Consider the following 12990-nt stretch of genomic DNA (forward strand, 5'->3'; position numbering starts at 1 on the left):
AAAACCTCTTATTTTCTTTTACTTATATCTCCGGAAGTATTGGGTTTAGAAAGACACTATTTTCCAGGAAATTATCCAAGGAATTCGAAAAAAATGTTATTTTTAAGCACCAGCGCTGCCAAATATTTTTAAACTCAATTTGAAAACTAAATTTTCATTTTTCTCTCGATGAAGACAATTTGATCTCAAAAACTCCAACTTCATCGTGTTTTGCAGAATTTTTTACATGATAATCACTTATCGCCTTGAGGTATTTTTCGCCAAACCCGAGATACAGCGTTTTAAAGCAAGCGATACCCCATTTTTATGTAAATTTTTTTTACTTCTGCTTATATCTCCGGAAATATTAAGTTTAGAAAGATACTATTTTCACATTTTCAAAGGAAATCACCCAAAGAATTCGAAAAAGATATTAGTTTTGAGCACTAGTGCTGCCAAATATTTTTAAACTCAATTTGAAAACTAAATTTACATTATACTCTCAATGAAGACAATTTTAACGCAAGAATTTCAACTTCATCGTGTTTCGCAGACTTTTTTTACATAAGAAACTTTCTGGAAACTTTCTGCGTTAGGTGCGTATCTAATGCATGTTTACAAATGTTTTACACACTAAATTAACTGAATAAAATATACGTAAAATTTTATTTACATTTTTTTTAGTACATAAAATATATTGTTCACTTGACAGTCAGATGGCTTATCTGACTGTCAAGTGAACAATATATTTTATGTACTAAAAAAATGTTTAACCAATAATTTGCGTAAAAAACAACATGTAAAATTTCAACCTAATAATGGGCAAATGCACAAAGGCAAATAGAAAGCGTTTGAGGGCGGAAATGAAAATATAGTTGATGGCGCAATGATTCTGTTCTCAATAAGTTTTGAATATATATTGCATATCGTTAGTCGGTTAAGGTTAACCGCAGAAAACGAATTTAGGCGCCATCGAGTTTACTTTTCCACAAAATAAATTGACACCCAGCACAATTGTTGAGTACTGCGAATTGAAAAATCGTCATTTTTCACAAGTTTTTAACGGATATTTGGCAATAAATGTTACGATTTCGTAAAGATTGCTATTCCCAACAAACATTTTATTTGAATAGTAGATTATTCAACCGTTATATAGCCAATGTTATATTAATAAGCAATTACATATACAGCATTTGTTAAACGTTAGTTGGGTTTCTAACTAATTGCTAAACCTACAGACGTTTTGTGAAAATCCGGCAGTTAATTAACCATTCCCTCAAACTTTTCAAAACAAGTACAAAACGTAACCTTTACTTTGAATACATCCGCCATTAACAATTTACGTCTTTTAATACAATTGGTGGCAGTACGAAGTTTGCCGGGTCAGCTAGTAAAAAATGAAACTTGAGATATCGAAAAACGGCTGCGTAGAAATGAGATAGTTCATTTCCACATGCTGAAAAAAAATACAGTCAAATCGGTTCATTAGATTCGGAGATATACATATCGCCAGCTGCAACCATGGTTTTAAGAAAAACGCGTTTGAAATAGTCACATAGCCCTGTACTTCCCTTGAGGTGACCACATAGTTTTTGCTATAACTTTTCTATGAGATAAGATGTCACAGCATTTCTGAAGGTACCCGAAACATCCCGAAAGTGCAAAAGAAAAAAAATTGATTTTTCGACTTTCCAGAGATAGGATCCCCCTGAAAGCGTATTCTTAGATCAAGATCACGTCATTGCACTATCTGAAGAACCCGTCAACAAATAGCCACTGTACATCAATCCAAGGCGTGTCCTTGTCTAGAAAGTTTCCTATGCAGTGCAATTCGTTGCTTTTCCGTCGTTGAACCCATCCAATCACAGAAGTTAGGATCGAAAAGAAACAAACACATAAACGTCATCAATAGAACCGCATATTCGTTATACCAAGTAAAAGCGTAAGAGATTTCATTCATGATTTTTGAATGGTTTGAGTTGTCACGCCCATTTTAGCTCTCTTAAGCAAATTTACTTAACATACTCTCTGACAGTCATATAGTGCTCTCTTTCTATTTCCGCTACCTTGCTCTTTTTTCTCTTAGTTGAATTTTCACTCTAAATATGTTTGCGCTTGCCGTTCTTTTCTGTTACCCGTATATTGAACGCACGCAGGGAGAACTAGACACTACTGGTGGCGAATTGCGTGATTCGTTCCATCGCTTCGTTTACCATGCATTAGTCTTTACTACGATGGCATTCGGATAGGCTGTAGTTGCGGTTAGTTGCATATCGCGTGCTGGTGCTATAGTTACCTTCATCGATTCAACTGCTAAATCATATTGATTTTCTTTTGGAAAATGTATATTTATACACAATTACATCAATAATAAACAGGTCTCGAATTGGATATTAGCTGTGACAACAACATGTTGGATTGTTTTTCATATTTCTATGTTCATCGGAAAAAGTGAATTTGAAAACCTGCCCCAATTTTTTTTTATAAAGAAGCAATATTAAATGAAAACAAGTACCAGTTAATTTCACGACACGACGAATTAGTAAAACATAAAAGTATGTAATTGTATGTTGCAGTGTGATAATAATAAAAAAACAAACATAGAAAAGTTTGTATATATTTGTGTAAAGAAAAAAATTGAAAATTAAAAAAAAAACAAATTAAAAATGTGTGGTGTTTTAAGCTTAATGCTGATTTGAAGGATATTGGCAGTGTAGTGTTGTCGATAAAATAGTCAACTACTTTGTTATCCTATGAAATTTATGCCTCGTGATATTAACCACTTTTGAAAAGAATCTCCAAAACTAGCAGCGAATATGAGTCAACTCGGAACCGTGTATGCTACTAAACGTAGAAGACGAAATGGAAAGAGGTTGGTGTTAATTTAGACCTTACGAAGGGTCACCTATGTAATGATTGTGGTTTTAAATTATTAGTTGAATATTTATGCATAAAATTCACATGTTCAAAGAGACACTTTTTATTCGAGCGAAATTATAGTCGTTTAGCAGTTGTTCACAAGGATGTAGCAGGGTTTATATATATTTTGAAAATCAACTCCGCTATTTGCAAACGCTTACGATAAATCTACGAATAAAACTGTGTCACGTCACATTTCAAAATTCCTAAAATCCATATGCGGTTTAGAATAGTATAATACGAACTGGTAAGCGCCGGATGTTCATAATTCTTATACCATAAGTTACAGAACTTGTTTTTACGTTTAAATCAAAATTGTATACAGTAACCCGAGCAAAGTTTTAGAGCAAATTGAAAACAAAATTTGATACCTTGATGTAACTGATTTTGATTACTCGGTCTGATTTCATTTTGGTCGACTTCGTGGTTAAAACATCAAAATTGATAGCAAAAATTCCACACCGTGAAATGAAACCGAATATTACTTTTGTTATCAAAAATTTCAAACGGAATACTAATTTACTAATACTACTACTAGTGCCATTTGGACGCGGTATCAAAACATGATTTCTAATTGATATCTGCAAAATATGTAGTAAATTTGGTTTACTGTTGTTGTCTAACCTTGCTCGGGAAGTTACTATTTTCATTTTTCGATATCTGATTTCGTTGAAAAGTTACATGGTGGGACCTTCCAGAGTCCCCCTTAAGCAGTATCTTGAACAATATTCACAAGTTATTGTTGAATTCTATTTATTTTGTTTTTGATTATAATCGCTTTAATCAGCTTGGGTCATTCGTAACTTCTGCGGGGTTGGGATTTGAACCCGGGTCCTCGGCGTGACTGCTAACCACTACGCCGGGACTGACCCCATGACATTCTATTTGTTTGATACAAGGTGATACATAAAAACAACCTCGATATAAAACAACTCGATACAAGACATATTTAACCTCGATATAGGACAAATTCCTTTGCCATAGTTGTCAAAGACAGCAGAGCCAAACTTCATTCCAAAAGCAGCGACATGATGATGTTCATGATTTCAAGATAATTTTAGAAATTGTAACAAAAACGTTGCTCAAAAAATAATGCATAGTTAAAAAAAATATAAACACACAACGTAGAGCGAAATTGCAACTTTTTGAAATGATAAATTGTCTTATATCGAAGTATCCCTGTATCTGAATGCATTTTGGTATTAATAAAAAACACTTTTGTATTTGAGTTATCGCCTATCGGCTTGATAAATGATGAGCTTGCGTTGATTATTTTATGCCGCTCAATCCTATTTTCAGCCTGTGTGCATTCTATTTGCAGCAGACAACAAGCACCTGTGTCAAACTTTTGCGCGTGCACCGACCGTAATTTTAAAGTTACTTAACCTTCCGTTACTCGCGCCGTTATAATTAGTACAACACTTGTAGATTTTTGGATGCCATTTTGTTTTAAAGAAACAGATCGATGTCAAACCAAAATGTATTCTTCAATAAACTTATTATGAACAAAATGACATAATTATTCAATACATTAATGCTTTAAACTGTTCAGCAAAATAGATGAGTATAAACCGAAATGATAGCAACGAAGTAAGCGGCGTGTGACGGGTACCGCACTTGGTCCCTACTGGAATTTTCTCTTATTTTTTTATAAGGGAAAATGGTTTCTGTATACTGCAAAGCTATTCAGCAGTTGATGGTCATTGCACAGGTGTGCAAAAATTCATAATTTCGTGACTTCATGGCGCTAGTGTATGGGCACGTTTTCTGAATGGGTTCTATCTACGGAATCTGTTTATTTGTAAGATCCTGGGGTGACATTGCGATTCTCGTTTCGAGTGTTTTGGTTCGTTTCGCCCATTCGTTTAACGTGGTCGAAACGAACCAAAATCACTCGAAACGGGTCACCCCTGTTTTCAGAAAATGTTTTAGTAGACCAAAAATGCTAGGCTGATGAACGGAAGTATCCAATTTTCACAGTATGTATCATCACTGTGCAAAAAACTTTCTAAACATCCTGCCCAAGTAAGTCAAAACACCACATCAGCCCTAGTTTCTAACCACAGATGCCCCTCTTTCTGCCAACAGCAGAAATGTTATCACACTTTATGTGTTGAGATGTTTTATGTGAAAAATATCTAAGAAAACATGAAAACTGATAGAAAAAAATTTAATCAATAGAATGCTACATCATTTAGGAACGATAAAAGGATCTTTCCGAATACAGCTATGTACTTGTATATGGCCGCAATTGTAAGATGTACAATTTACAGCGGGTTTCGGCGCCGCCTGGTGACAAACTTATAAAATTCTGTTCCCCAAACGAAAGGTCTTAACCTACTGATTAACTTTGCTGAAGACAGTAACTTTCTATATAGCCAGGATTCCGATATATTCCGAGATAAAGAGTGTTGTACAAAATACAACGCGCGAGTATCCGTGTTACAAAAGTTGGCGCGAGAAATGGAAGATTAATAAACAATCAAGCTAAATTTATTAGAATCCCAATCAGATCAGATAAATCCATTGGAAGAAAATTGAAAACTTGCATTGAGCAAACAGCAGTTCCTATGGCCTTTGTCAAAGGACTGCAACTACCGGCCGAAAAGAGGTCAGCTGGTTTATATGTTGATGATTCCCGTGATTAGTTACACTCGCTTACGCTCATTGTATTGTACTGCCCCATAAAATTTGTAAAAGTTATGTATGTGACAGTTGTAGAATTTACAATCTTTCTGAAAAGAATACTGTATTATATTTTGTATTTACGCTGTAGTAAGGTTGTAACCTTTTCATTGGCAAACGAGTGTTCAGTTAATAATAATAAAGTTTACAGACCTTTTGCAGCAGAAATTGAACAAATAGTGAAGTACTCTGATAAGAAAGATGATAGATTACACTCAGCTCTACAAATGTTACAAACACGACTTTTACAGATTTTGCTTCTATGAGGCAGTGTAGTCCTATGAGCATAAGTGAGCGGAATTGAGCGCAGCAATTAATTCAGCACGGATTCTTATTCAATATGCTAAAAACGTTCTTGGCGCTTCTGCCTTGCATATGTGTGTAGTGTAAATGATGCACATCAGTTTGCTTTGGCAAAAAATAAAATCGATGTGAATTTTTAGCTGGTCAGTGAAAATTTTATTTATTTATGCCGTTCTGTTATATAAATATATAGTATAAAGGTTTAGGAGTCACTATGAACCTCGGACTGAGAGTTAGGTACCATTGAACACAGTTCTGAAACTGAAGTTTTTGGAACGCCTTAGTAGAATACGAAACCTAGGTAGGGACTTGGGATGGCTAGTGCTGTGTTTGACGCGTTACCTAAGCCTTCCCCATTTCATTCCGCACGTAAGGAATTGTTGTTGTTGATGATGATGATGATGATGATGATGATGATGATGATGATGATGATGATGATGATGATGATGATGATGATGATGATGATGATGGTCCCACCTCATACTCCTGTAACGGTTTTAGCGGGACGATTTATCTACTTGAGATATTTGTGATATAACAATGTAGCTAGGTGGTAAAAGCAAATAACGAGGTGGCTTCTAACACAAACAAATTAAACTTTCAAGCGAATACCAAAGTTTTAGAAACTATCCTAGGCTCGGCCAAAACGTTTGCAACCCGAAAATTATCTGGACTAGATTGGGAATCGAACCTAATATTTTAGAGCTCCAGTTAGTGAGAATTGCTTCTAGATAACGATCTAAAACTACGAGGGAGGTTCTGCAGTCGTTTGGTGCTCGATATATACCTCCGCAGGAATGCGATGGTATGCGAGTTCCAAAGTCCAGTGTTATATATTCAAAATAAATATGTAATGTAAAATATAGTAAAATAGTTTGAAAAAAAAACTCATGAAAGTCGATGTTCTTTGAAATCCGATAATAAGTATTGCTGCATCGTAGAATAAGTTTTGAATGGATACTAATTACATCAGTTTTTTTCTAAGAATAATTTAAAAGTCGAAGTCGTAGTAAATAATTTTCAGTCAATTAAATTTTAGCTATGGAGTTGTGATTGAAAACTTTACTAAATTTTCATCAGGTTTTGTAAAAAATTTGCTGTTTTACAAGGTGTTTTAAAAATACTTTTAAAATAGTGAATTGAAAGAGAATAAATTTGAAAAATACTGTAAAAGTTGGTGTGGCAACTTAACTAATCGAACACAGCAGGGATCCTAATTCGGTTTTTGCGTATTATTGGAATGTTTTTCTACTTTGCAAAATCTTTATGCTTATATTGTACGGTTCAAGTCAAAGTTCTAGAGATTCAGTCTTAGCGAACCATGTTGCTTCGGCAATACATAAAAATATGAATGTTCTCTTTGGTTATCCTGTATCTTGCTTGCAGTAGGCTGATTTCACAAAAAACATGTTTTTTACCACTTGAACCTGTGAGCTTTTATAATTTACCGTGATATATAACCTGTCTTTTGTCGCATAAATATACAAAAACATTATTTTCTCGTATATACCGTAAACAAACCATTGACAAAGTATATACCAAAACTAGAGTACACAATTTTCTTACATTTTGCAAAACTAATTTTACTTGTAGGGTACGGGAGGGTATTTTCAGCCCATTAAGCGATGGCATCCATTTTTTCGGCCTATGGCCTAGTTCTAGTGGAAGAACAGGTGGTTTTGACGTTCTTTGAACAAAAAATAGTAGAATACTTACAATCTTGAAAAAATAGTTATAACATATTAAAATTGTATGCCGGCAAAGTATTTTCATTGGCGAAAACAGAGGCTGAATTTAGAAACCTGCTGAAAATACCCTCCCGTACCCTACATTGTTTTACTACATTGAAAAAATTAAAAAAGTTACCTTTTTTCCGACTCTTCAAGCAAACTGTCAACGTTCTTACCGTTTGGATAGTTCCAAAGACCAACACCGTCAGCGCACAAGTTTCTGTCGAATTCGTCAATTGAAAATTCCGATTATTTTCACATTTACCACATTTACATTTACATCACATTTACATTTACCATACCTACAAAAATGGATTTCTGTCTGTCTGCAATTATGACCACTCTCCCCTTTAAGGCGGGGGGGGGGGGGGGGGGTTCTCCCATAGAAATAAAATGCAAGTTTCCTTGAGAACTAATCAAGCAAATGGAACCAAATTTGGCATGTGGAGGTTTTTGGTGGCAAGATTTTTAGGAGGGGGGGGGGGCAAACAAATGAAACACAAACTTTCTCATAACTTGAGAACTAATCAAGCAAATGGGCCCAAATTTGGCATGTGGGGTCTTAGGAGGGAGCAATTTTTTCTATGGTGAATTATAACCCCTCCCCCTTTTAAGAGGGGGCTCCCAAACAAATGAAATACAAATTCTCTCAACACTCGAAAACTAATCAAGCAAATGGAACCAAATTTTGCATGTGGGTGTTTTTGAGAGCAAAAATTTCTTCTATGATGAATTATGACGCCTCCCTCCTTTAAGAGGGGAGGTTCCCATACAAATGAAATACAAGTTTCCTCTTATCTCGAGAACTAATCAAGCAAATGGATCGAAATTTGGCATGTGAGGGTTTTCGGAAGCTAGAATTTTTTTCTATGGTGAATTAGAACCTATCCCCCCTTTAAGAAGGGGGCGCCCATACAAATAAAATACAAATTTCCTCATGACTCGAGAACTAATCGAGCAAATGGAACCAAATTTGGCATGTGAGGGTTTTGGAGGCAAAATTTTTTTCTATGGTGAATTAGAACCTATCCCCCCTTTAAGAAGGGGGCGCCTATACAAATAAAATACAAATTTCCTCATAACTCGAGCACTAATGGAACCAAATTTAGCATGCGAGACTTTTAGGAAACAGGAATTTTTTATATGGTGTACTGAGACCCCTCTGTCCTCTAACAGTTCCTATACAAATGAAACACAAATTTCCTCATAACTCGAAAACTAATCAAGCTAATGAAACCAAATTAGGCATGTGAGGGATGTTGGAGGCATGAATTTATTTTATGATGGTTTGAGACCCCTTACTCCTATGGATAAGAGGGTTCTCATACAAATAAAACAAATATTTTTGCGTAACTCAAAAACTAATCGAACTCGAGTAATTTTAGATTCTTCCATAAAATATTAGTCAATAAGGCTATTATGAATATTTTATAAAGTTTTTGTTCTCCCCGTGTTGGGCAACTGAAGGGTAAGAGATTTTTTTAATCGAGCAAAAATAATACATTTTTACTTAAAGTTAAACGTGAAAACCAAATCTATTCTTGCTTTTCATATATTTGTTATAGTTTTCCATGCAAAAACCTACGAAAAGAAGGAAAAAATGCCGATTTTTGCAAATTCTATTGTTTGAATTTCCATTTCTGTTTGGTGTTAGACGCGCTAACACTCCGTACACTCATTTTTCGAGTTCTTTAGGCTATAGAGCCCACAGACAAATTTATTTTATTTTATTAAAAAAAATTCGACTTGCATATTATTTTTTGCCCACCGATTTTAAAGTCAATTTCAAAAACTTTAAACATAATTTGCAATGGCCTTATAAGACAACAAAAAACTATCTATAGTAACACTAGCTGATTCAGGGCGATACGGCCGTAGGCCGCGAGTGTTGCCGACGACCCGCCGAAGAAATCACCACTGTCTAGGTTTATTTGTTTTCCTAGGTCTACTGACATCTATTACTCTCCTTCAGTAGGATCCGAACGACCGACAACGAGTAAGGAGAGGATCACCCCTGCGAAATGGTTCATTCCACGAAAAAGTTTTTCGTGAAATGGTACAGTCCGCTTAAGGTTTTTCGCGAAATGGTATTCGGCGAAATGTTATACAGTGTGACACATATGTATTCGAACAAAAACAAAGTCATATATTTGTGTAAATAATGGCTGAATTTTGAATATTACCAAGCATGTAGGGCGCTATATCTCTACATATTAGCGTTGGTAAGAGGAAATGCTTATCAACTTTGGAACTATATTGACTAGTTTCATTGTCCCTTATTTTTATTTTCAGGTATAATAAGTTCAAGTTGTCACGTAGTTTTCGAGCCGTATATCTCGCATGTGCATAGTATTTTTCGATATAAATTAAATTATGGTTGTATGGCTAAATTTGTTAAAAAGGTATTCTTCATATTTTAATTTTCGTATTTACTGACTTTACAAGAAAATTTTCGAATATCCAGGTTAGTCTCATATAACTGCTGCTTACATACTTACATTATCCATCTAACCCCAAGCAACACAGCTTGTTATAGAACAGTATAATATTACATATATCAGAACTTCTCAACTACCTGAAAAGCGCAAAAAATTGAGGTCTAATGAAACAAGAATTGAAAGAAGTATGTATCAGGTTATTTCATACCAATTTAAAACGTTATTATAGCACAAGCTACAACTTGTTCTTCCAGTAGTTTAAATTTAATAATGGAGACATAATAAAAACTGCGTGTTGACAAGTTGACAAAACAAACATTATACATTTGATATGAGCTGTCAAAAAAATTCATGTTATCCCAAAACATCTCAAAACCTTAATAATAACGACATATGTTTTCAAAGTACGTTTATAGTACTCTTAAGCGACTATTTTCCACGAATATTATTTTCTAACTTGTTTTGTGTGTTACTTGGGACTCCCCCCATCTACTAATAACAATTCCTTTCCCGAAATACTTGTGAAGATGCAGAGAATTCCCTGGTCTTTAGTTGCAACAAGTATTGGACTAACATACGATCCCATCCCACCAGGACCCGAATTCGGACGTGGCCGGCGTCGGTATTGATCAGCATGCAGGGACTTGATAAGGTTGCATAACTAGGAATAGCATGGTGTCCCAAGTATGCTTTTTCCAGCCATCATTTTACAATTTTCATCGGTCCTGATCAATAACAGAGTAGCAGCACACAAGCGATATCCTATGCTTATGCTTATGCTTAAAGGCTGAATTTCGAATTTTACTTTTAGAAGTTGTTTACCCATGGATACAGAACGCAAAAAAACAATCATTACTCTATTAAATCGCCTTTTGCCTGGATAACACGCTTCAAACGCTTTGTACAGTTGTGACATTTCCAGATAGTATTTTGCATTAACTTTCACACCCTTGTTAATAAATAATAGAGGAAGTTTCGCTTTCTTTGAAATGCCGCTTCATACCATGACCGTTGATGAATTTTAGTATCGTGGTACATTGCGTTTGTGCTTTGGAACGTCTATGATCGAAACCGACCACAACCGATCATTTTGAGCATGATGCAGTGTTTGAAGAACAAACAACTTCTCATCAGAATAGATCATTTCGGAAACACCGTGCCGACAGAGCAGTTTGCATCTTTCCTGCCGTTTTTGTTTTGTTGTCTCCGTTAATCCACTGATTTTACGTTTTTTGAATGCTTGCATATGCAGATCCATTTTGAAAATTCGACGAAGAGTTTTCCTTTTGATATTCAGCTGAACTGCCATTTTCCATGCAGACCGGTCGCAACTGTGACGAACTGGTTCTCGAACCACCTTTTTGACATCTGCAGTTCTCACACTTCGTTTTCTTCCGGTTTTTTTACGGTTTTCAACAGATCCCGTCTCGACAAATCTTTTTACTGTATAGTATTGTATAATCTCCTCTCTATCCTCTCTTTGTGCCGTGATGTTTGAAGTCACGAAAAATAGTGCCGTATGTAGCACCGTTTAACAATTTATTTATTATCAACGACCGTAACTCAAACTTTGGTACCGTAAAACGGGGGTAACATTGATCAAATGGACCATTCGCATAAATATGTAAAATAAACAGCTTCTGCCAACTTTCCTGAACTGATAAATGTTACCCCCAATGATCAATGATACCCCGTTTTACGGTACATGCACACCGAACGAGACACAATACGAAAATTAAACTACGTCAAGACTCAAGTCCTGATGCCAAACACACATGGTCTTAGTTTGATTGTATTAATTATTATATTTCATAGTTACGTAACTGCCAATATGAATCATCTAAGTTGAACTCCTCAGAAACTTGCAAAACTCGAAATTGTTACAAAGATCATCCGAGATTCATGCTTTATGTACAACACAGTTTAATTTGTGGCAATACGAAGTTTGTCGGGTCAGCTAGTACTCATATAAAGGACAAATCTTGGACATCTGACTTTTAACTTCAGAATGTGGCATAATGGCAACGGTGAGATGCCAATAGAAATATTTTATGAAAAATATTGAACTAGCGGAGTTAGCAAACACTTCGATTGTCATTTTTTTTAAATATTACCTCTTAGTACTATGTGATGCCATTCAGTAATTTTAATTTAAAATTTTAATTTTAATAAGGCCATTACAAATATTTAAAAAGGTTTTTGTCCTTCCGGTGTTGGGCCATTGAAGGGGGGGGGGGGGGGGAAACAGAGATTTTTTTAATTGAGCAAAAAAAAATTGATTTTAGGCATTTTTACTTAAAGTTTAAACGTGAAAACAAAATCTATTCTTGCTTTTAATATATACGTTATTATTTTCCATGCAAAAATCTACGAAAAAAGACGAAAACATTTTTCGTGTTTTTCAGGCTGAAGAACCCACAGACAATTGATATTATGAATAAAAATTAACTCAAATCCTGCAAATTATTTTTTTGCCCCTCGATTTTTCAAGGCAATTTCCAAGGGGGGAGGGGGTGGCAAAAACTTTCAAAATTATTTGCAATGGCCTAATAAAATTTTCAACAACAAAATAGTTGTTCAAAACATCACTTAAAAATTATTGCAAAAACATTTTCTTTGACCCTCCCAAAACCGATTTTTATTGAAAAATATATTAAAAAAATCAACAAATTTTTCTCAAACTACATTACTTGAACTTGAATGTTTTATGGCGTAGCTATTTCCGTTGACTCACTGTTCCTGTTGTCTCACTGTTGACTACTCTCCCCTAATCTAATCTAATCTAATCTAATCTAATCTAATCTCACACTAACGCAGCCAATTCTTGAAGGCATCCTGGAAAATGACGATTACTTGAATCAATCATTTTTCTTGTCAACGGCCAGGCCAACTGCGCAGCATGTACCGCAGAGAGAATTCCAAGGAATCAAGTGGAA

At 35.1% G+C, this 12990-nt stretch overlaps 1 protein-coding gene across 1 annotated transcript in view; it reads left to right on the forward strand.

Moving 5' to 3' along the window:
* Positions 1-2795: 2795 nt before the first annotated feature.
* LOC128735848 (aryl hydrocarbon receptor protein 1) overlaps positions 2796-12990 on the forward strand; it is a 127023-nt gene continuing 116828 nt past the window's right edge. The window contains exon 1 of the mRNA XM_053830331.1: positions 2796-2851. Coding sequence (XP_053686306.1) covers positions 2796-2851 — 56 coding nt within the window. The remainder of the gene's footprint in view (positions 2852-12990) is intronic.

This window comes from Sabethes cyaneus, chromosome 2 (assembly GCF_943734655.1).
Source record: "Sabethes cyaneus chromosome 2, idSabCyanKW18_F2, whole genome shotgun sequence".
In the NCBI taxonomy this organism is placed as follows: domain Eukaryota; kingdom Metazoa; phylum Arthropoda; class Insecta; order Diptera; family Culicidae; genus Sabethes; species Sabethes cyaneus.